The 25981-nt window shown below is 31.2% G+C and overlaps 1 protein-coding gene across 2 annotated transcripts in view; it reads left to right on the top strand.

Annotated features, from left to right (window-relative positions):
* Positions 1 to 25061, top strand: part of LOC139491649 (E3 ubiquitin-protein ligase SHPRH-like) — a 46817-nt gene extending 21756 nt beyond the window's left edge. For both annotated transcript variants that reach the window (XM_071279437.1, XM_071279438.1), the window contains exons 11-31: positions 181 to 225; positions 1079 to 1157; positions 1662 to 1825; positions 6031 to 6138; positions 7638 to 7703; positions 8297 to 8379; positions 9008 to 9134; positions 9565 to 9741; positions 10105 to 10212; positions 10638 to 10780; positions 11313 to 11486; positions 12051 to 12119; positions 12362 to 12480; positions 12953 to 13023; positions 13528 to 13671; positions 14008 to 14109; positions 15047 to 15313; positions 15726 to 15818; positions 18130 to 18216; positions 20354 to 20532; positions 20928 to 25061. In XM_071279437.1, the coding sequence (XP_071135538.1) occupies positions 181 to 225; positions 1079 to 1157; positions 1662 to 1825; positions 6031 to 6138; positions 7638 to 7703; positions 8297 to 8379; positions 9008 to 9134; positions 9565 to 9741; positions 10105 to 10212; positions 10638 to 10780; positions 11313 to 11486; positions 12051 to 12119; positions 12362 to 12480; positions 12953 to 13023; positions 13528 to 13671; positions 14008 to 14109; positions 15047 to 15313; positions 15726 to 15818; positions 18130 to 18216; positions 20354 to 20532; positions 20928 to 21438 (2916 nt within the window). In that variant the 3' untranslated portion in view covers positions 21439 to 25061. The remainder of the gene's footprint in view (positions 1 to 180; positions 226 to 1078; positions 1158 to 1661; positions 1826 to 6030; positions 6139 to 7637; positions 7704 to 8296; positions 8380 to 9007; positions 9135 to 9564; positions 9742 to 10104; positions 10213 to 10637; positions 10781 to 11312; positions 11487 to 12050; positions 12120 to 12361; positions 12481 to 12952; positions 13024 to 13527; positions 13672 to 14007; positions 14110 to 15046; positions 15314 to 15725; positions 15819 to 18129; positions 18217 to 20353; positions 20533 to 20927) is intronic.
* Positions 25062 to 25981: the final 920 nt, after the last annotated feature.

Raw genomic sequence — 25981 nt, 5'->3', positions numbered from 1 at the left:
TTTGGACGATATTTTAGAAAATTCTGTTCAGTGTTGGAAATTTGGACTTTTATCAAAAGCGAAACTACTTTTAAGATCAGGAAAGTCCTTACTAACCATTATATAAATACTGTCACTTTTAAAAGTTTGTGTATACATGGTAGATTTATATTATATACCTGTTTTCTTTCTTGTTTACAGATTTGTCTAGATGAAGCTCAGATGGTAGAGTGTACAACAACAAAGGTATTAAACTGGTTGTTCTATCTTTTTTGACATTTATTCAAATCTTACACATTTAACTCTCATTTCTATTAAAAATACAAGAGTTGGTTTAAAAAAAAATATACAACTAAGATTGGTTGTAAGTCATGAACTATTCAGTATACTTAGGATCAATCTTGGTCGTAATATAAAAATAAGGAGATGTGGTATGATTGTCAATGAAACAACTATCAACTTAAGTTCAAATGAAGTGGATGTAAGCAATTATAAGGTAACAGTACAACCTTCAACAAATGAGGAAAAACAATACTGTATGAGTTCCTGACATGAAAATATGAAACAGTTCAATTGAGAAAAAATAACTGCCTAATTTTTAACAAAACGATTTATGAAAAAACCCATTATGACAGATATGGCCCAACAACAACCACTGAACTACAGTCTCCTGACTTGGGACAGGCACATACAGAATGTCGCAGGGTTCGTCATGTTTGTGAGCTCACCCTAAGCTGGGACAGGGGTAAGTTTTTTCAATATGACTTTAAGAAATAGCTCACAACATTGAAAAGAAGGTTTTATTTAGACTTGGAAGTATTTTCATCTACAATTTAATTTCTTACTTTCCTTGTTAGTAAATTGATTAAATGTGTTTTGCAGCAATAAGAAATTAAAAGAGATTTTCTTCACTACTGAAAAAATTGACGTAAATTATCTGACGAAGAGAAATTTCAGTAAATATTGTTGTCATGTACTAAAAAATTATTTATTGCATGAAAAAATTGAAAATTTTCCTAAAACATTCATGTCTTTGGACACACAAACATATTATGCTTTTCTTTCTCTTATTAGGCAAATTATTTTGTATTTGTTATAGACAGCTTTGATGGCTCTGAGATTGACAGCTGTCAACAGATGGTGTGTTACTAGTACCCCAATTCAAAGAAGTGTAGAAGGTATCAGATGCAAAATTCTGCAGTTATCTACAGCCTTGATATTATGTGTTTGTAAAGGCCTGTTTATACAGATTTAAACAATATTTCAATTGATCCAGTACACACACAATATGTATATTTAAAATCTTTGAAAATGAGTTTGGGGTATTGAGACCATTTTTTGGCACAAGAAAAAATGTGTTACAGAAGATTTCTTATGACATCACAATTACATGATTATGTATGTCGTTTTCATCAAAATGATGATACAAGTAGAATTTGTGCTATTTATAACCCTTTGTGGAAACACTAAATAATTTTTATAAAATAAAATTTCCCAATTGATGAATTACCATAGGAACAAACCATGATGTTATAATAGTTCATGTAAATCTCCAATTAATAAATTTGTTCTTATTTCATAAACAACCTTAATCATAGTATTGATATGATAAAATCAGGATCTTGTATGGTAACTGTGCACTAATATATGGGCCAAATATTGCCCCTTCTCCTTTGTTTCAGATTTGTATGGACTATTCCTATTCCTGGGTATAGATCCATTCTGGGTAAAGCAATGGTTTGAGACAATTTTATTTAAACCCTTGTGTCATGGAGTTACCAAGCCACTGTATGATACAGTGTCATCTATATTGTGGAGAACGGCCAAGAAAGATGTTATTGAACAGGTAAGCTACATCTTTTTATCGGTAATTTGTACATTTTTCCTTTGATGTGTACTCGCTGATAATGTCAGTCTCAGTGGACTGGCCGTGATATGAAAATTATTGGGTTAGTACGCAAATGACATGCGCGAATGCAACGCGTTAGGATCTACTCTCCCCTTTCATTCACAAAATTGCGCGTGATTTTTATCGCAGAAACGCACGAGCTTTTTGGCGAATGAAACACTTGACATTGATTTACATTGATTATAACTTTCACAAAGTTAGTTTAGCCTTTTTTGTTGTGATAATGTGAACAGAAAATGCATAAAAAAAACCGACAGACTTAAAAAAAAAAAATGTGTTATCTATAATTGATATACCGTAGATACTCGCTTATTAGTCGATCCGACTATAAGTCGGATGCCCTTTTCAGCTCCAAATTCTGAGGATTTAGTCTTGACCCTCGTATAAGTCGGACAAAATTTGGACATTTTTTTTGCAGCTGACAGTTACTGAACGCCGGTAAAACAAATGCAAATCCAGGAATTATATTCATTTTCTGAATGAATGTTTGTTTGGTTTGAATTTAGTTGATGTTGCTTATGATAATTTATATAACTGTTAATAATAAAGATGTATTTATTCCTGTTGTTTTGTTCACTGTTTGATTACAGATTAGCCATGTGTTGTTTACGTAATGCATCAATGATTTTGTAGGGTATGACTAACAACCTATTGTTTGAGAAAAGCGAACATAAACCAATATGAACCTTAAAAAAATTTAAAAGTCAATCAATATTTTTCACAGCACACATAACTCAGTGTTAAAATAGCATGTACACTTCATAATTCTTATTATATTGTGATGATTAAAGGATTTAAAAAAATTAAGTGAAGCTAATCAACTTTATATTAAAATAACTCCCAATTCATTAGTGTCATCTGTTAACCTATCACTGATATTTTTCACACCTTTAGTGAATACAACTCTTTGTCTCTTAATTAGGGGTTATCAATGGATTATATTGGCTTGCCAATCAATTTTGTAATCTTTGTGTTTACCTGAGACATTTGAATGAATAATATTTTAATCTTGGGAATGAATATTAAAATTATTTTTGATTATTGTATGATTTATAAGTATAGAATTGATATCGTGATATCACAATAACGACATAATAACTCCGCTGAATACATCCTTTTACATAGTTGGTACATTGTTATCTCGTTTTCATTTTTGGTTCTTGGCTATTTCTTTTGGGTTTATGCACAAACCATTTGACCATGAACATCAATACACAAACCGGAAACAGTCGGAAATTCAACACAAATTGACAGAAAAGGGTTAACAGAGAACAAATAAAACATAAAGACAGCATTGTAGTCATTTATTTTCAACAAAAACTTTTAATTTAGGGATTTATGTAGGTTTGGCAATCACCGACGTAGTTTTGACCAGGAAATTCACTCCTGACCACTTTTCTCGAGCTTGGATTTTTCCTCTGGTCGCTGGATCTCGCTTATAAGTCGGTACCCCTCTCTGGATTCTGAATTTTACTCCCAAACTTCCGACTTATAAGCGAGTATCTACGGTAAGTACAACTAACACATCGTCCATGGTGTTCCAATCCGAGTTTTTATTCATACAATACCAATACATAGCCTGGTGCCGTTCCAAGTAGTTTTCTTTTTCTGTTTCTTGAGAAGTATTTGTTTTACCTGTTCAGTCACTATAAAGTGTTACAATTCATATTTAAACGCAACACATAAATAGTGACCAAAAAGGTACCGCTATCGCAGGAGAGAAGCTAGAAAAAATGAAATTTACGCATTTTCAACATTTCTGTGGGACCATCATGTACAATTTTAAAAGATGTGGTTTCATAATCATTGTCAATTTAAAGACAGATATTCATAGAACAAAGAACTAAAAAGTGAACTTATTTATATGCAGATCTAAGATAAAATCCTATCAATAAGGGGTTAAGAATATACCAAAGTCGACTATCACAGTAGAGCTTCTCTCAAACTAGTGTGAGAACATTAGAATGATATAATTATAACTTGGAACTTAAAAATGATGATCGATGCAAACTCTGCTGATTCATATCGTATCATACTAATGTTCTGCCTTACTATGCTGGAGGGGGGATAGGACCTTAATCGGGAATCCGGGATCGGGTGTCTTTAAGCTCGTGATTTCGGGATATCGGAATTTACTTTATTTAAATCACAGGAGTTTGAAATTCTATCAATAAGGGGTTAAAATATACCAAAGTCGACTATCACAATTAAATCACAGGAGTTTAAGAGAAGCTCTACTGTGATAGTCGACTTTGGTATATTTTCAACCCCTTTTTGATAGGATTTCAAACTCCTGTGATTTAAATTCGGGACCTCGTGGTTTCGTGTTTTTAAACCCTGAATTTCGGGATCAGGACCCTCCTATCCCCCCTCTATGTTAATGCTTTGTGAAAAATAAAGAAATCTGACTTACCAGTATGCTACCATTAGATTTGCTATTGTTAGAGTCATGTCCAAAGCAGAATATTAATGAAACACATGCAATAATTCCTTTTCAACATCTGATACTTTGTGCAAGAGAACGCCATGTTTACTGCACTGTGACAAAATTTCAAATGATGTAATGCAGCCTGTGACGTCAAGTGTGATTCACCGTGATTCGACACGAAAAAGAAGTTCGTTTGTTATTTTCTCCATTATTGTAGTAATTTTTTTTTTTTTAAATTACCGATAAACAGAATAAAGGACTTTTTGTTTTTGATACTGACTTTATCACAGAAAATATCAGGCTCGCCCTTCGGGCTCACCTGATATTTTACTGTGATAAAGTCAGTATCAAAAACAAAAAGTCCTTTATTCTATATTTATAGCTAATTTCCTAATGAATGAAGAGCAACTTTGGTTAGCTTGATTTCTTTGTATATTATACAATTGTAATTGGGATAACTTCCTATTAAAATTTTAATATTATATACAGGTTTAACTATGCCTATATATATTGTTATAAGATGTCAATCTTTATACAAAGCTTGGGTAAACATTTATACAAACAAAGCAAGCAAGTCAACCAAAATTTTACTCTAAAGAATTAAGAAATCAGCTCTAATTGATAAGAAATTCATTTCATTGCTTATTGTATATAATACTGTTTACCAACTTTTTGGTGGAATACTTTATTAAGCGATTATCCCTTTCTAGTACACTTCACGGTGTTATAATTTCATGACTACAAATTTACTTGATCTGGTTAAATAAGGCAAGATCCAGGTTTTCTGCTGTCTGTTCTTTGGTCGGGTTGTTGTCTCTGACATATTCCCCATTTCCATTCTCAATTTTATTTACATAATTGCATCGATTTATTTTGTGTGTTATTTTCCTACTGGAATAAATTAAATGGATTACAGTATTGCAGATAGCAAAAACAAACAATTTTTTTTTTTTCATGTTTTTTCATTATCATTGTTATTATACTAATTTATCAGGTAAAATTAATATGATTACAAGAAGCAATGGTTCTGCATAATGATATAGGTTTATACTTGTACCACATACCACATGTTAATACATTACTTGACCAATGGCCTCTGACTGCCTCTGTGTTCTTGGTATTAACACTTGCCAACTTGACCAATGGCCACTGACTGCCTCTGTGTTCTTGGTATTAACACTTGCCAACTTGACCAATGGCCTCTGACTGCCTCTGTGTTCTTGGTATTAACACTTGCCAACTTGACCAATGGCCTCTGACTGCCTCTGTGTTCTTGGTATTAACACTTGCCAACTTGACCAATGGCCTCTGACTGCCTCTGTGTTCTTGGTATTAACACTTGCCAACTTGACCAATGGCCTCTGACTGCCTCTGTGTTCTTGGTATTAACACTTGCCATGAATGTAGGTGTTAGTGTATCCAATCCTGTAGACTTTAAATATGGTATATGCTGCTTCTCCACATAGAAAGCATCATTTACAGTGGAGAGCAAGGAAATTAACTCACAGATACCAGGATTAATATTTCTATGCCAAATTTGTGTTTCATCTAGAAAAGATCAGTGATGTTTGAATCTAAAAAGTGAAAAAGGGCAAATAAGGACAAAGTTAAATAAAAGTGCATTGAACATTGAAGTTGGCTTAGCATAAAAAATAATGTGTTCCATATAAAAGCTTTTCTTATTATATATTAAGTACTTGTATATGTATTACAGATTAACATACCAGAGCAGACAGAGCATGTGCATTGGCTGACCTTTTCTCCTGTTGAAGACCATTTCTACAGACGACAGTATCATGATTGTGTTAGAGACTGTATGAAGGTAATTTACATAGGGAAATTAACTGTCAACATGTTTAATTACCTATATCATTTATAATTTAACCTATTTTTGACCTAGACAGATTTTTTTAAAGGGAATTCAAAAAGGCAATATGATAATAGATATAAGAAGTTTTTCTAAATACTTTGCATGGATAAAATGTGTTTTTTAAACCAGCTTCAAATCTTTAAAGAAAATCATGGGCAAATTAATGAAATTATTAAAAACTTTTAATCGTAAATGCTGCATAGAAAACAGGATAAAACATGGATTCATTATTATTTATTGAATACCAATTTTCATGAATTCCCTTGATACACATGTAGGTGAACCACAAAATTAAATGTTCAATGAATTATACATATGAAACTTTGCATGATTTTTATATGACTGCAAAATCAGACCTTTTATTCACCATTACAAGAAAGTGTGAGTAAAAACTAAAAAGACATACTTTGAAAGTCCCTGTCAAAAGCTTTGTTCTACTTAGCCATCCCTGTGCCTTAATCATGTACGAAGAATAACCCAAATTGCATCACAATTTACTACATGTGAACTAAATTCTGTTGTGTCCTAGTAGGTGGTTGCTCATGTGGCTATCCTCTTGTTTGCTGTTTATAAAATGAATAATGACATAAACTTCTAAAAGTACAATTTTGGCAGTTGCTATTTGTCCGGCTAGCCGGACGAATAGTACCAGGACTATTTGTCCGGCCAATACAATGCGCATGTCACTATAATATTTGTGTGTGCGTGTAATATTATCTTCAGCATCACCAGGGGCACATGTTTGAAATCTTTAGTGTTAGGGCCTAATCTTGTTACTGGTAATTGAAATTGTTGTTTTCTTCATACTAGTATATAGTCCAATGTGGATAACGAATTATTAGAATAAAATCATATATATCCCATATTTTTTACTGATATAAGAAGAGAGAAGAATTTACTTGTAAAAAAAACTTGGGTAGTGTTTGACTCGTGAATTTTAAGTTAACGTAAAGGATTTTGTCTAGCTGAAAAAGGTACAAAATTATTATGTCTGTAGGTGTCAAAGAGAATTGTAGACCCCTTGACATAAAGTTATCCATATTTTGAGTGAAAGGTGAGAGATTTTTCTATAATAATTTTGTAAAACTAATTCTCCGATCAATTATATATAATTATCTTTTATTTCCCATTTTCCTTGTGATTTAAATTTTTTACAGTCCCTATCATAAGATTATATCATTCTTGGAAGTTCATTATATCGTGTTCCATTGTCAAATTCCGAAAACCTCAAAATTTATCACAAATATTTCAGCCATGATCTTAAAATTGAAAATCAGTGATCAGATTACACGCGCCCCCTTGGTGCTACTGAAGATAATGTTACACGCACTTCCGAACGCACATTATATGACATGCGCATTACAATGGCCGGACAAATAGCCACTCCGTAAAACATAGATATAGATTATATTTGAAATAAATATACAGAATACAGAAAATATGTATTTCAGAAATTAAGTAAATGGGCAGACAACTCTACAAAGTTGAGCAGTTTAGACAGACAGACAATGAACCAGGTAGTGTATTATACATATAAAACTAAGGACATATGGTATGATAGGAAATGAAAATGCTATCTGCCAAAATGAAAATGAAATGAATGTAAGCACTTATAAGCATTTGTACGTCATTCAACAATGAGAAAAACCCATACCTGATAGTTTGCTATAAAAACAGCCAAGAAGTATCATAAGGTCAATTTCTATGTGAAATAGTGGAGTCTATTGTTTATTTCCATTCGTGGTATAAATTTAGATTCTACAAAACTGTCATAATGGTTAGGATTTATCCACTTATGAAGTCAAAATAGCTGATTAATCAAATTAAAGTAATTGAGGTTTACTAGGTATTTAACAATTTTAGAAAAGATAAAAATCAAAAATTGGTAGGATTAATAACTAGATGAAAATTCAGAGTGCAATTATCTGAATGGGTATGAGGGGCAGGGGAATTGTACAAGACACATTTGAAAAAATATAAATGTGTAGTATATCCAAATTTCTTTCTTTTCGAAAAAATAATTATTAAACAGATAAATAGATAGAAGCTCTAAAATTATTCTCTTACTATGAAAACTAATTTGTTAAACCTATAATCTTTTTGATTTCAGCTGTTGTATCCATTATTGAGGTTAAGACAAGCTTGTTGTCATCCCCAGGCAGTCAGAGGAGAATTTTTACCTCTACAGAAAAGGTAAAATATATTCAGAAAACTATAATATTGTTTGTCATTATTCAATTGATGACTTAATTTTTGCTTTATTCACTTTTCACAATTATTTATTTTTAGATTGAAAAAAACCCCACGTTATGTATATCTGCTTTATGATGTTCTTAATAAAAGAATTTTTGAATGTTCATTTGTAACCAGCAAAGAAATTCAATTAGAACACTTGGTTGATGATAAGATGTTTTATAAAATAATTTGTATTAACAATGTGACATGAACTTGGCATACTCAGATGTGCAATGTCAAAAAAAGTGTACTTTCATCTAAAATGTATCCATATATACCAGTGTTCTTTCAATTTGTAAACAAAACCATGATTTCATTCTTACACTTCATGGAGTACATGGCATGTGATTGAACATATGATGTCAGAACGACACAAAGATCAAAATAGTCGTTTATGTTGATGTTGATTCAAGAAATTCAATAAAGTCATTTGAAAAATATGATTATATGTATTTGTACACTTTTTAATCTATTAATTATGAAACTGTTGGTTTTCAAGAAAGAATAAGGTTCTAAATTTTCCTAAAATGAAAAAAATATGTTTTGATGTGACTGTGAAATCCATATTCTGTTTTATGTATTTCAGTACAATGACAATGGAAGAGCTTTTAGAATCATTGACAAAGAAAGCAAAAACTGAATGTGAGGAAGCTCATAGGCAAATAGTAGCAGCATTGAATGGTCAAGCAGGGTTACATATCATTAAGGAACAGGTAAGAGATTCACAGACTGCTGTACTTCATAGAAGATTTCATACAGATATTCTGAATTATTTTTTCTTGAATATGAGAGAAAGATGTATGTAAAAGCAGAAATTATTGCACGCGTTTATGAATGCGATTTTGGAAGACTATGCAAATTTGTGTGTTTAATTATTATGATTTTAGAATGCAATATATAAATATGGAGATGTGGTATGATTGCTAATGACACTATTATCCACCAAAGTTCTTCAACTGATGATAACTTATTATTGAAATATTCACCCTGTTGCATTATTTGCATTTATTAAAAAAACAATGCAATAATTTATGGATAAACAGTATTCATTGAATGACCTAAAAATTGACCTTACCATAAAAATGATTTGTTAAAGTGTGAAATATACTAGTGTATGACCACATATTATTTCCTGTCCTACAGTATCTAGAGGCAGTAGATGGATACAGAGAGGTATTGAGGTCAGTAGAGGAACACAAAGAGGAGTTACGTACTGATGAGTTACAACAGTTACATGCCTTACATAATCTACAGGAATTAATGGCATTGAAACCTAAAGGACTGGCACCAACACTCAGAGATGATCAGTTGTCAGATCAAGTAAGTATAGGTTTTTGTCATGTCCAGCCAGGTGCGTACAAAATATGCAGGGTAATTTGTACTTTGTTGATTATTTAAAGTTCTGGTTTACATATACCGACAAAATCCATGAAAATTGGTATCCTACAAATAATAATGTGTCATCAGAAGCATCTAATTGATTAATTGACAACTTTTCTAGACTACGAGAAATGTAGAGTTTATAAATGATAAAGATGAAATTAATAGTATTGTGTTGAATAATTTATGTAGATTTTAACAACAACAAAAAATTGGGGGTGGGGTAGATGCTGTGATTTTGAATATTATCAGTTATATATATAATTAATTACTTTTAAGAATAAATTATTGTATATTTTACAGGCAAAAGATATAAGACACAAATATATGGCCAGAGCAGAGGCTAAAGTAACACAGGCTCAGCAGCATCTGAAGTCAGTACAGGATAATCTTAACCAAGTCAAAGATGAGGTAATTAATCACTTTTGTTTTTTGATGACCAAAAGTATGTTTAAAGTAATTAATGATATTGTTTTTAGAGTTGCTGTTTTATTTTGATAGATATTTTCCATAAATAATGTATAAAAAGGGGAGTATCTATGCCTGTTTTCGCTCAAAAAGGAAATTTACCAACTACTTCCTAAATAGTATTTAGTGAATTCGGATCTTTCTAAAAAGTACACATAAATAAATCTATGGAAAGAGCATACCAAATATACAATTGATGACTGAATGCCAGCATTTTTTTCTTGAACACAAAGTCAAAGATTGATGCTTAGTTGTTAGGGATTTTTTAATTAGAACTGAGAATCAATAATAAAAGTAAAATATTATCAAAGGCATGAAGGGATCTTCTTCAAAGTTTATTTTACCTTGTACTTGCTATTGTTTCCCAGTTTGCAGAAGGATCAGAGTGGTGGCTAGAACTGATAGATCATTCTGTTGATAGAGGTATTCATGAGGATCTTGTTGATCATGTCAAATCTGACTTATCTGACAACGCTGGAGAGTTAGGACCACACATATCTATAGCTAATGTGTAAGTAATGTGACAGCACTGTAGATTAAACACAAATCAGATACTTTTATTTTTATGCCCCACCTACGATAGTAGAGGGGCATTATGTTTTCTGGTCTGTGCATCCGTTCGTCCGTCTGTTCGTTCGTTCGTCCTTCTGTCCCGCTTCAGGTTAAAGTTTTTGGTCAACGTAGTTTTTGATGATCATAAGATCATTCTAATTTTAATGCCAAATTAGAGAATTTATTCCAATTTCACGGTCCACTAAACATAGAAATTGATAGTGCGAGTGGGGCATCCGTGTACTGTGGACACGTACTTGTTATTTGATGTTATCAAACTGATAAATCTAGTATAGACAAAAAGCTTACATGAATATTTCAGTACACAAGCACTATATTGGAAAAAAAGTTAGCAGTAATTTTCACTGGAATTCAGTCAAATTATCTATCAATTAAAAAGAAATATCTTTGCGCAAAGTTGAGGAAATATTGATTGTATATAACTGAAATTTCCAGTTCTTGTTTTACAATGTTTTATCTTTTCATTTTAGGTTTCATGACACTAGAGGGTTGGAATTAGTTTTAGAACAGAGACTAGAGGCCCTGGAATCTGCACGAGAGAAACTGATGACATCATTAAATATGCTGAGTCAGGGACTCACTCCTGCCATGATGAATGAGACTGTTGAATGCTGTTTGAGACCAGTGGGTGAAATATCTGGAAAGTAAGTAATACAAAACATATACATACATGTATATAGCTATTTCAGTTGACAGGATAACATAAAATGTAAAATGTCTGTCTCATCAAGTTCAGGCTAACTAGCTTTCACTTTTTGGGTTGGAATATTCGCATTGTTGAAATTTTTCAGTCTTAGTTACTTCCCACTGTTTAAATCTTAATTGAATGGTAGAAAATATTAACAAATTGATGAAATCATAAGAAGAGGGAAAATTATTGATTGTTTTCCGTTGATGTTAAATATTCCATCTGCGCACCATGTCAAAACCAAACCTGGTATTTAACTTTAATAATTAACATGTAGAGTAGTAACATCATGCACCAGATTTTAGATACTAACAATTGTTGATGTGTCCAAACCCTTAGTAGACAGGTATAGGTAACTTATATCTGCTACTGATTTCAAATTCTTCCCTTTAAGAAGAGTTTAACATTTGGATTTGTGTAGGTCACAAAAACATTTGGTTATGAAACAAATAAAAATGATAGATATAAATGTGATTATCAGAAACAATATGGAGACTTAAATTTATTTATATGTTTACAGATGTCAGTTTTGTGAAACAGACAAGCACTTCCAGGACTTTGAATCCAAGTTGTATTCTTTTACAGAGCAGTAAGTATTGATATTTCTAAAATTGTCTGCTGCATTAAGATAAACAGGTGACCTGTATAATAACTCCTAATAATGCATCCTTTATTCATTTTAAAGCATTTTTTTTTTAGAAAGAAAAGTAAATTATTTTGTATTTACATGAAGAAAAGAAGATATGGGGTAAATATTAATGAAAATAAGAAGCAAACAGCCACTCAATTTTCCTAATTATAATTGTATACATTGTACTTACTGTATTGTAGAGGTGTAGTTATGTCAGGGGACCAGTACCAGGTAGGAACCAGACGACAGGGAACCTGGGCAGATAGTCAGGTGGAAAAATCACTAAAGTCTTTACTTGGCTTTGCCAAACATCAAAGATGTAAGTGAATTCAATACATAAATTAATCATATATCTGCTTTAACAGAAAATGATGTATTTTGAAGGGTTAGAAATGGAATACCTCAGATTTTGAATCTACCCTTTAAGATAGGATATTAGACACTACAGATAAAAAAATGTTTTCTCTACATGTACATCATATGAATGAATTGATCATAAGATAGCTTCTTTCTGAATGTTCAAGGATTATGCTGGATCTACATACATTTATAAGTAAAAAAGGGTCAATTTCTAGGAACCTCAGGTTCTGAATCACAGAGAAAATTTGATGTCATCTATACATCCTATAATAGAAATGATAAAGTTGAATTGGATGAACTTAAAATTGTAAATTCAAACAATCCCAAATAATAGGGATATCCTCATTTCTGCTAGTTTTGTTACATTCCTATAAAATATCAAACACTATACTCATTGGTTGTAAACCTCTGGTTGCTTCTTTTGATTTCAGTTAACAGGGATGTAATAAACTCTGGTGTAACACACATAAAGGTCTTTGATTTTATGAAGAAAGAATTTAAGGTTAGTTCAATGATCTGGAAATATCAATTATTATGTCTTTTAGTAAACTCAGAATTGTTAAACCAGTAAATTGAAATATTGAAAAGTACAGAATTTATTATTTAAAAGAAATAATGGGGAACAAAAAAAAATACCTGTGGTATGATTGCCAATGAGACAACTCTCAACCAGATACCATATTATGTTAGATATTTTCAAACAACTATAGGTCATGGCATAGCCTCAATAATGAACAAAACCCATATAGAATTGTTCATTTTGCATATAGAATTAAGAGTTATGAGTAATATGATACTGAAGGTGTAAATTATAAAAACAAGCTATGGATTTATTGATTTATTGTTGGCTTTGAATGACAATTTCAGGAAGCATATACCATAGCTGCCAGTAGGAAGAAAGATCAGCATTTTAAAGAACATTTTATTATTCAGTTTTAAAAAAACCATTTACTGTGGAGAAGTCAAATGTTAACAACAGATATATTCGCAACAACTTTTATTCTAGGGATTAAGAGCTGTGTGGATGTCCCTTAGGGAACAGGTATCCAGTGTAGATGAGTTAGAAATGGCTACTACCCGACTGAGGCTGAGGTTTCCAGATGAAGCAGAGCCAACTACAGCACAGATGAATATCATAGAACCTGTTGCAGTAAGATTTTGTTTTTATATTTTAAGCTTTATCTCTGTTCTTATGTTTTTCTTTGTCCAAGGATCAAAAGGATGCTAGGAAATTTCATTGTTTAATGCAAAAATGAAGAGAAAGTTATTTCATTAGTTAAATTTTCACTGTAAAGAATATTGAATGAATAATTTTCATTTGAAGAGATTGTTCCAAGTTAAAATTGTAAATATATTTAATAGCAGATTTTGTTTTTTCATTGAATATTGAAAAATTGAAATGATTTTTTAAAAGCACTAATGCTACACATGAATTGATTATGTGACAAACAAAGCATCAAATAATGATATTTTTTTAATTTGACAGATAGAACAACATAGACAGAAACTGAAAGCTGATCAAATTGTAGGAAGATGTGAACTGAGAAAGAAACTAGGACAGCTGTTATACCTGAAGAATCTGGCAAAGGTATCTTTTGAAAAATAAGTTTGTATGACTGTCCAGCCCAACTTTTTTGCAGAATTTTGAAGAAAAAAATCTGATCAAATGCAAATATATTAGTAGGCAGGATTTTTTGAGAGATTTTCCAAGTATTATGTGCCTTCAAACTTGAGAATTTTCACCCAACTCAGTTCCTTCCTTGTTCTTCTAACTCTTCTTATACATTTCATTGTTGTAACCTGAATTGCAGTGTGTCAATTGGATGTTCTAGGTCATTGATTTTATTTTAAGCAGTTATTCCCCTTTGATCTGCAAAAAAAATATTGCCATATCCTAAACCATCATTTTATTGCATCAACAATAATTTGGTATTTACTTTTCATATAATGTATTGTATATATTTCTTTGCTGGATCTTGTCAAAAATATTCTTTGAATATTTGCTTTGACTGAAATGATTTAAAAAACAATCAATCAATCAACTTTTAGCAAAGTTTTAAAGAAAAATGATACAAGATAAATTCAAATTTTATAGTGACCATAACAAATCAAAAGAAATTTAGTGTCTACTCAATGTCAATCAGGGTTCTCACTAAGGCAAGTCCATGAGTCCTGGACTCATCAAAATCTGTCTGGACTCACCATTTTCAAAACTGGTGAGTCCACAGATGCATCAAGATTGAAATATTTTGTATAAACTGAACACAGTTAAACACAAATATCATCATTTTATAGCAAAAGTTTAAAAGTGATTTGAATTTGATTTCATTTCATTGCTCTGTTAGGAAATGGAAACTAAAATATTACTTTATATTGCAATAAAATAAAAAAAAATTGCTGCTGGACTCATCATACCTAAAAATGATGAGTCCCTGGACTCGCTTTCGAAAATCCTTACCGAGAACCCTGGTCAATGTTTATCATTTTTATCAACTCCAAAATTTTGATTTATTTTTATTTTTTAGACACAGGGTGACAATGAAGATGGACACAATCCAGAACCATGTCCTATATGTCAAAGAGAACTAGGGGTAGAATGGAGTGTGATGCATTGTGGTCATTGTTATTGTTTGGACTGTATGAGAATATTATTAGAACAGTACAGTTTTGGCGGGAAAAATCGTGTTGTTAAATGTGCCATCTGCCGAGAGAAGACTTATAGAAGTGATGTGTCTTATGTTAGTACCAAGAAGTCAGAAGACTCGGATGATGTCCAGAATTTTAATGTTAAGGTATTTTGCACTCATAAATTGGTGTATATTGGACTCTTTGAAATTCAGAGGAAAATTCAAAATGGAGATTCCTAAGCAAATGGCAAAATCAAAAACTCAAACACACCAAACAAATGAAAATCAACTGGCATATATTCCTGACTTTGTACAGGCATTATACTATGTAGTAAATGGTGGATTATACCTGGTTTTATAGCTAGCTAAACCTCTCACTTGTATGAGAGTTGTATAAAATTCCATTATATTTACAACAATGTGTCAAAAACAGAGGTACAGCAGTCAAAATTATATGGTATTATATGATTGGTCAATTTATTGTGACAAAAATCTTAAAGATAATAATTTTGAATAATTTACATGTATGATCATTTATGATTTATTTAACCAATTTATTTTTTATTTTAAATCTTAGGGAAGTCATTCTACCAAAGTTCAAGGAATTGTGAAGCAGATGATAAAAATTCACCATAAAGATCCTGAAGCAAAAATCCTTGTGTTTTCAACAGTAAGTATCTTGCTTCTTTCAACACTTATAAAATATTATAAACCAAGTAATTTTCAGGAGTGCAACTTTTAATTTTAAAAATGGTGCAAATTTAAATCTTCACAAAAAGGTCTTATTTGGATCTTTTCTTATTCGTATACATCAAAAATGTTTGAAAATCATACAAAAATATGTTGCCCCAAATTCATTTAAGGAAGTTCACTTCTCAGTTTCAAAGTAATTAGGGTGTAATCAACAGTTTTTTTCTACAACGTCACATTTTAAGGGACCATGCATAAGTGACCCTTAGTTGTGGACTGATTAATAAAGATACTTGTATAGAACTAGATATCACTGGAATCAGAATATTCTCTAGTTTATAATGAAATAAAAATAATGTGTACTTTTAATATATTAAAAATATTCCATCCAATGAACATGGGGAAAAAAAGGTCTAATTTGAACATAAAAAACTTGAAACCAGGTCATGTGAACACCCATGAAGACATGATCCATGCACATTTTACATAATCAAAACTGTATGAAATTTGTAGGTTTTTACCTGGCCTTTCAAAAAAATCTTGTTTCAGGGTACGGTTTCCTGCTCCGAAAAGAGCTACAGTGGCTGCAAATAAGTTTTCAATTTTCACTGCCAAAAAAACAGGATGTTTACAGTGTTGTCTCCCCTCAAAACATGTAAAGTTAATATAATTTTTAAAATTATTTCAATCATTCAACCTGTTTTAATTGAAAGCTAATTAACTACAAAAAACATGATACTTTTTCACCAATTGAGTAAATAAACAGGGGTTTCCCTCCATGGTTATTTTTAGTCGGGGGAATAACCCCTAGTTTTTTATACGAAACTGTTTATAGCACCCTTAACTTTTCAAAACACCAGTTTATATTGATAGGGGATTAATAAAGGAATACAAAGGACGAAAAAAATATATATGTCACCGTGCTCGTTTTCGATATATTAGCCATTGGAATTTTGGCGGAAAAATGTTCTCTCTTGACTTTTCATAGCTTTATCATTAACAAGTTAAAGTCCTCAAAAACTATTTAAAAGTAATTAAAATTTTAAGACTTTAACAGACAGCTTATCATTATACATGTAAAAGAATTATAAAAAGAAAAATGGGGGTCACCGGGCAAAATTTGTTAATGCATTCAAATGGACAAAACCAGAGGATTCCGAAAATCTGACCAAAATTCCAAAACATGACAAGCCAGCTTCCTTAAAAGGGCTAATGGGAAAATATGTTTGTTTACAGTATCTTACATTGAAATAAACATTATGAAAGGAGCATATTATTCTATTGTATATTGTTTTTTTTTTAAAGAAAACAAATCAAATCAATCAAAGATATTAAAGACGATACAGAAAGACACATAAATAGTTAAGATAATTGTATGATTTGTATATGGTGTTAAACTGGCACTTCATCTAATATTATTGCAAACCCTGTGATAGTTTTCCATAGATTCACCTGCAAGTTACCTGTCGATTTAAACTTTTGGCAGTTCTATTGTCCCATCTAACAAATACAACAGGTATTGTTCTCTGTGAAGTTTATTCAACAGGACCTTTAAATTTCTTCCAAGAGAAATCTATCACTCATTAATTAATTTACCTGAACAAAAAATTTGAACTGTCAATGATGAAAATACATGTACGTTGATTTTTGATCAATTTTCAATATTTTCACAAATAAAAATTTGAAAATGATAATGTTTAAAATTAAGATCTTCATAAATAAATTTGTTATAACGAAACAACCACAAAAAACATGCATATTCTTTGGAACAGTTGTAAAAAAAAATCAGAAATAAACTTTTTATAATTGAATCAGTGTTAATATTGGAACAGATTGAAAATATATTATTGATATTGAATAACTACTGTATCACATGCAGTTTATGTGAGTTTATACATGTATTTCAATCAACAAAGAGGATACATTAATCAATGAGTGGTAGATTTCTCCTAGAAGAAATTTAAATGTCCCAAATGAATAAACTACACAGAGAACAAAAGCTATTGTATTGATTCAATGGGACAGGTAAACTTACAAAAGTTTAAATACCTTGGTCAAGAGCAGACGACTCTGTGGTAAACTTCCATTTGGTTCGCAATAAATACCAAGGTAATTCCGTGTCATGATTACAAATATCAAACGTAGGTGTTTGTACCAGAGTTTGTCTCGTAAATCTAGTGACAATTTAGGTCAGATGTAGTATTTTAAAATTATACTGTTCAAAACTAATTTCATCAAATTTTAAAAATATTTATTTACTGGTATGATAGCAAAGTCATAATATTTTTCAGTGGACGGATGTACTGAATGTTTTATCTACAGCTCTTACAGAAAACAATGTGGAACACAGAATGTTGTATCATGGAGCTAAATTTCAGGTATTTATTATATAAATCTCAAGTTTCTTCTTGGTGTAAAATTATCAGAATATTAAAAGAGCAGAAATGTCTAAAGGGGAGATTTGAATTACATTTCATTCTGTTTTTATACGACCGCAAAAATTGAAAAATTTCTGGTCGTATATTGGTATCACGTCTGCGTCGTCGTCTTCGTCCGAATACTTTTAGTTTTCGCACTCTAACTTTAGTAAAAGTGAATAGAAATCTATGAAATTTTAACACAAGGTTTATGACCACAAAAGGAAGGTTGGGATTGATTTTGGGAGTTTTGGTCCCAACATTTTAGGAATTAGGGGCCAAAAAGGGCCCAAATAAGCATTTTCGTGGTTTTCGCACTATAACTTTAGTTTAAGTAAATAGAAATCTATGAAATTTTGACACACGGTTTATGACCACAAAAGGAAGGTTGGGATTGATTTCGGGAGTTTTGGTCCCAACAGTTTAGGAATTAGGGGCCACAAAAGGGCCCAAATAAGCATTATTCTTGGTTTTCGCACAATAACTTTAGTATAAGTAAATAGAAATCAATGAAATTTAAATACAAGGTTTATGACCACAAAAGGAAGGTTGGGATCGATTTTGGGAGTTGAGGTCCGAACAGTTTAGGAATTTTTAAGTTGGTTCAAATCAGGATCCAAAATTATTATATTAAATATTGTGCAATAGCAAGAAATTTTCAATTGCGCAATAGCAAGAAATCTTCAATTGCACAGTATTGTGCAATAGCAAATATTTTCAATTGCACAGTATTGCGCAATAACAAGAAATATCTAATTGCACAATATTGTGCAATGGCAAGAAATTTTCAATTGGAGTTATCTGTCTTTGTCTAGAATAGTAGTTGAATCAACTTAAATCATTGTTTTATACAATATACAATGTATATTCACTTTTACTACCAACTGATAAATTAAAACAATCTTTACCATTCAGTGATAACAAGCACTTTATTTTACATTTTAATATTTTATGATGTATTTAAATGAGTAGTTATTGTTGCAAACTCCATTAGAAATTTGATTTGAGATCAGTTTTGGAAAAAGGGAAAGGGGGATGTGAAAAAAAATGGGGGTGGGGGGTTCAATTTTTCTCATTTTCAGATTTCATAAATAGAAAGAAAATTTCTTCAAACATTTTTTTGAGAGGATTAATATTCAACAGCATAGTGAATTGCTCAAAGGCAAAAAAAAATATTTTAAGTTCATTAGACCACATTCATTCTGTGTCAGAAACCTATGCTGTGTCAACTATTTAATCACAATCCAAATTTAGAGCTGAATCCAGCTTGAATGTTGTGTCCATACTTGCCCCAACCGTTCAGGGTTCAACCTCTGCCGTCGTATAAAGCTGTGCCCTGCAGAGCATCTGGTTTGCAAATATTTTATGCTCTCTTTCATCTGCGTTATGTTATTATTATATAATTCTTATATGATTTGCATATTAGGGTATACGTTGATATGATTGGTCGAGAGGACTTCTGGAAGATGTTCTTGACCTTGTTTATTTTTCGTTGGACGAAGTTGACCAAACTTCTTTTTGTAACCAATGTAAACAAGATGGCGGCAATAATAACACAATCCAGCTGGATGTTACAATATTTTTTCTCACTTTGCAATAATCGTTAAATTACATAATAAACATGAAACATTTATTTCAATGATAAAAAAAGAGTTTTTGTGGTTGATTTAAATCAGAGAGAAAATTTCATGGAGTACATATTTTTGCGGTAACCAACAAATATATTTATGCGGTAGGCTAATTAAATGACACAATTATACAATTTACTTGTGATAGAGGTTAGAGTGTGGAAAAATAAATTCCTAACCTCCTATTTAAAGAATTATAAAGATTAAAAGTGTTTTTAAAGGAATTTATTAGTGTATAAACTGAACCAAATCACTCACAAACATATCATAAAAGTCTTTAAGAATTTTATTTGTTTGTGAGTGAATTGGTTTAGTTTATACATTAATAAATTCCTTTAATAAAGGGTTTAATCCTATATTAAGCTGAGTTGCTGTAGCATAGTGATCAATCAAAAATTGAAGCGTTGAGTTGTTTATACATTTGTAGGAAAGTGTATGTAATTTATCAGTTGTAAAACTTACTTTTGCAGCAAAATTTGGCATCATTTAAAGAAGACAAACACATTACAGCCTTACTGCTTCCCATACAGTCAGGATCTAATGGTTTGAATCTGATAGAGGCTACATATGTTATCTTAGTGGAACCTATTCTTAATCCTGCACAGGAACTTCAGGCCATTGGTCGTGTTCATAGGATTGGGCAAACTAAGTAAGTTTACCAAAGAACTTACTATGCTCAGGGGCTCTTATGATTATTTAGCATAGAAGTTCATAATTGCAATAAGAATTGTATATTTTTGCTGAAGTCTTGCAATCATTTAGTCAGCAACTCAAATATCACAATAAAACCAAATAGACAACTAAAGGCCTAGAAATAGTCATCAAACAGTATTATATCAAAAGAAGAGTTATTGTGGGGGAAATTTCAGAATTCCCTATAAAGCTACTTATAGGTGAACAGGAATATATAGTCTGTATTAAAATATATGTACAACTGCTATAGTTTGACATCAATGCCCTCGCTCGAATAAGAACAAACAAGTCTTATTTAAATGTAAAATTTGCTTCAAATTTAACTGCATTGTTCATTTCATAATTTTTTAGGCCTACAGAAGTCCATAGATTCCTAGTAAGAGCTACTATTGAACAAAAGATGTACAGCATGTTAAAGTCTATAGAGACCAAAGCTACTAGTCATGATACAGAGGAAAATTCCCTTACGATAGGAGACCTTACTTCACTTTTGTCTGAAGAACAAAGAGATCAGGATCAAGCAGATGAGGAACCAGAGGAACCAGTTCAAAATCTTGTAGAAGAAGTACCAGGACAGGAGGAAGTACCAGTTCAAAATCTTCCAGAAGATGTACCAGTACAGGCAGACGAACAAGTTCAAAATCTTGGGGGAAATGTCCCAATAGAAAATGCTATTACAGAACAAGAAGTTGACAATCAAAGTTTGCAAACCCCATTGGAAACTATTGAAACAGATGAAGTAGGAGACAATACTCCTTCAAGGTCAGAACAACAAGTGAACAGCTTCACTGTGAATTTGTCTTCTGAAAACAGTGTTAATATACAATCAGTTGACAATTCAGTTGCAAATGCACAACCCTGAATAGTTCCAAGTAAAAATTCAGTGAAAACTTTTTTGTGCATGTAACCAGTTGATAATTTGTCTAAAGACAATTTACAAACTGAAGACATGTTGCATGTTGAACATGCAATTACTGAAGAACTAGCAATTGATGGTTTTACCTATTTTCAACCAGTAATGCCGGAATTAATTCATATACATGGGTTAAATTGTGCAAAAAGCATGGATTAAGGTTGCATTTCTGTTAATATTGACAATGCAATTTCCTAAAACTGTACCACTTTTACTATGAAGTTTTGAAAAAAATCTTATCCTAGAATTGAAAGTTCATATGCACCACATTTTTTTTCAAAGGTCAAAATATAGGGCTGTGCAGCATATTTTCAATGTTTATATGCCCTGAACTTCTCAGAGTTTAAACTTGCACTAATTTTCTTAACTACCCCTACCTCGAATGAAAGGTTCCACAGATTTCAATGTAAACAATATGCACATGTTTATTTACTGGTAACATTTCCAAGTTATGTCTCTGTGTGATGGAACACAGAGAGCATAACTGGGAACCAGTATGTAAACAAAATTAATTTTCTATGAATATTCAAGATCTCCCCAAAAGAGGCCTGTTTGAGAAACAGCTGTATTTACAAAGTGCAACCTTAAATGAAATATCATTCAGAAATCTGTGAAACAGTTACATACGATGCTATGGAAACACTTTAAATGTAGTAAAGCTAGAGCTACATAGAAAGCAATGTGGTAGATGAGCATGTAGGGAGATAGTATTATGGATTCATTTATTTTCATTGGTAGCAATTTTTGTGGTTAAAAAAAAATTGAAATTCCTAAATTTTTCATAGTATCATTATTATTTTTTTAAATGTCTTAAAATTTTAAGTATTTCTCACTTTAATGTCATATCATCTATGAAAATAATTGCTTTTGAATATAAATGAATCAGATCTTTTTTTTAATTGATACATACTGTAGAAATTGTTATTGTAAAACTACTTTATTATAATCATGTTAAGTGGCATAAGTAAACAAGAGATAAAATTAGAATTGATATAAAAATGTCAATATATGGTTGAAAAATGGCAAAAATATTATGGTAAAGCTCCTCTAATAGTGGCAAATGTTGAATTATTGCACTAGTGGCATTATTTTTTTAACTGGCAAAATTCAATTTTCAAATTTAGCTCAAGATGGCATATTTAAAAATTGACATTGACCATTATCAGGACCATTGAACATCCTTTGGTTAAAGCTTTTTCTATATGGATGGTTGAATATCCTTATATATACCTGAAATAAGCTGTGTAGGAAAAATTACTATTTTTTTAAGTATCAGTCAGGATTTTCACTGAAACATTCAGCTATACAACAACTAATTGAACATTATATTAAATTTTCTTGAAAAGAAAGAATTTAGCTGTTACTTATTCTGCAGATTTTAAAAACTTATTTACCTAAGTGTGGCATAATTGACCTATATTAAAAAAAAATCATTAGGAACAAATGCAAACAGTAATTTTCTTTCATAGTTTTAAAATTATCTTTTTCAAAGAAAATAATTTCCATACATAAAATGAAATCATTTTCAAGAAATGGAAATTTTATTTTTGAGTTAAAATTATCTTTAAAAAAAAGTACATTGTAGCTATATGAGATTTTTTATTGTCCCATTTTTTTCAACTAATTTTAAGAGTCTTTTTTTATCCCTTTTAGTTCCCTTCTGTATATAAATGAATTTACAAAAGTCTAGTTTCACGAGCAACTTAACTGTTTGCTGATGAAACGGCATTTGGGTCATTCCATGTCCGACATTTAAGATTTAAAAATAATAATTATTCATGATTAAAATGAACTAATTGGTGGGTATAGACTAGAAAGTGGCTCTTGTACTTGAAATATAAAGATTTCTCTAATACAGAATAATTGCACTATGCAGTTGTCCTTTCTCATTAGCAATTGATAAATTCTCTATATTTGTATCCTTCAAATAATATAATTGAATGGAAAAAAGTGATAACCTGAACAATATACAATTTCATTAAGGAGTAGATATGTTCTGTTGAAGTACGAGAAGCAACTCCAAGGGAATTACAAGTCTCTACAGCCTATCTTCAGGTGTTGGAGCTTGGACGTATGCTTCTGCTTTTGTTTTATTTGTCTGTAAAGTATTACATTTACTGTTTAGCCTATTTTTGATAATACCCACAAGCCTTAAAATAATGTAGAAGAAGTGGCTTCAAAATTACTGTGATAAGCTAAGCAAGTAATGAATAATCTTCGCAAAGTAAATATTGAATGAGTTAGTGATCAGACTGATCTTTCATTCTGTGTGGTATCTGTTTTAAACCGGCTGTCCAGAAGTAGTTGAGTAAATTGCAGGCCTAGTTATCATGTTAAAAATCTGTACTGCCTATTTATTTTTCCTCAAAGCCTTACACTAATTTCCCGTAAATGGCTTCTAAATTAGTGTGATAAAGCTAGTTATGAATATTTTTCACAAAGTAAATATTACAATAGCTATCGATCAGACTGATCTTTCATAACCTGTGGTATCTGTTTTACACCCGCTGTCCAGGAGTAAATGTGTACACTGCAGGTCTATTTTTCATATTACCAGTCTCTGCCTCCTATCCATTTAACTTCAGGTGTTAGAGCCTGGGTGTATGCTTCTCCTTTCGTTTTCTGTATTTAAAAAAAGCATGAAGGCCTCGATTATTTATAATTTAAACAAATAATTGGTTAAATTTAAGCAGCGATCGTTAATTTTTCATGGTCAGCCTTAAACTGATATAAATGGCTTCAAAATAAGCAAAGCAAGTAATGAATGTTTTTCACAAAGTAAATATTAAATGAGCTAGTGTCAGTAATAATATTTCATTCTTCTTGGTATCTGTTTTACATCTGCTGTCCAGGAGTAGTTGATTAATTTGCTTTTGTCTTTTATCAGCAGCAATTATTAAATGTTTTATGCTCCTAACTTAAAAAAAATATAACTGACCTCATAACTAAGTTAAAAAAGATTCAATAGTGCATAAAAAAAATTGTCACAAAATTGTACACTACAATTTTATGAGACTTTCCTTAAGTCAAAATTTGATTATAATTTGTTTGAACCTTTTAAGCTGATTGGACATTCTTGTAATTTTCAAATTAATGAGAAAATCCAAGCTTCCATGACTTCATCCTCTATTAATTGACTGATAAGAGTGCTTGTTCTTTAAGTTATCATAATTATGGTTCTTCTAAACTTTTTTACACACACTATGCTCCACATCTAACTCATTAATTTTTTCTTTAATGTCATTACCAAACAGCATATCAGTCACTGGTTTTGTATTGTCATATAGAGCTTTATACTATGGTTGAATGTCCCCCTTAATGAAACTCCTTTGTCTAGATGTTATTTCACTGTAACTGACTTGAAATAACTGATAAAGTATCACTACATGTAACTGCATATGTCTGAAGTTCCTCTTAAGTCATTCCTTCCTGCTTAGATTATTTGTCAACAAACATATCTATCATGTTCATTAACGGACATGCTGCTTTAGACAGTAGATTTTCAAAACAGGCTGTACGAGTCTTGGTGAAGAATTTTAAAAAAAATCAAAATTTAAGATAAAAAAAATAAATCAAGTGTAACATTCACATAAAGTTTTTAACATATTTTATAGAGAGGCATATTTTAACTGACTATTAGTGCGTTTTTAACATATTTTATAGAGAGGCATATTTTAACTGACTATTAGTGCATAATCATTTAAATTTTATTTCAAAATATAAAAACCTTAACATCCTTATAATAAGTATAATAATAATGTAAATACTGCATACACAAATACGATTTAATATTGAATTTGGTGACTGAATAGAAGTTATAAAATATAAAGCTACAATGTGATGCTATTTAAATCATGCAGTGCTATACCATGTCTGCTGATGGCAAAGTCCACGCAAACAGCATTTTTTTTTTTACAGTTAAAATATTAAAGCATGCAATCCAAGAGTTTAAATGCCTTGCTTGCCAACTTTGTTTGGTTGTTTGCTCATGCATTGTAATTAAGATTGACACCTTAATTCAATGGGTAGGTGGAGTTACACGAAGGTTTCATTGGTCAAGGAATATTAAATTGTTTCCAATATAATATCCATTGTCCAATCAACTCTTATTATACAACCGCAAAAATTGAAAATAGGGTCTATTTAATCACACTCCAAATTCAGAGCTGTATCAAGCTTAAATTTTGTGTCCATACTTGCCCAAACTGTTCATGGTTCAACCTCTGTGGTCGTATAAAGCTGCGCCCTGCGTAGCATCTGGTTTATGTAGTAAACAAACTGTTACTCCACCTCTCCATTGAATTTAGGTTTCAATCTTAATTACAATGCATGAGCAAACAACCAAACAAAGTTGGCAAGCAAGACATTTAAACTCTTTGATTGCATGTTTTAATAATTTAACTGTAAATGTAGTCTGATGTTTCCACTGTTCCTTTTCTCATCTGGATCAATAAAAATCCAATCTTTTGTCTCAATATCAAGACTGCAGCAA

The sequence above is a fragment of the Mytilus edulis genome, chromosome 10, assembly GCF_963676685.1.
Source record: "Mytilus edulis chromosome 10, xbMytEdul2.2, whole genome shotgun sequence".
Lineage (NCBI taxonomy): Eukaryota > Metazoa > Mollusca > Bivalvia > Mytilida > Mytilidae > Mytilus > Mytilus edulis.
This window is presented reverse-complemented; position numbering and strand designations above follow the sequence as displayed.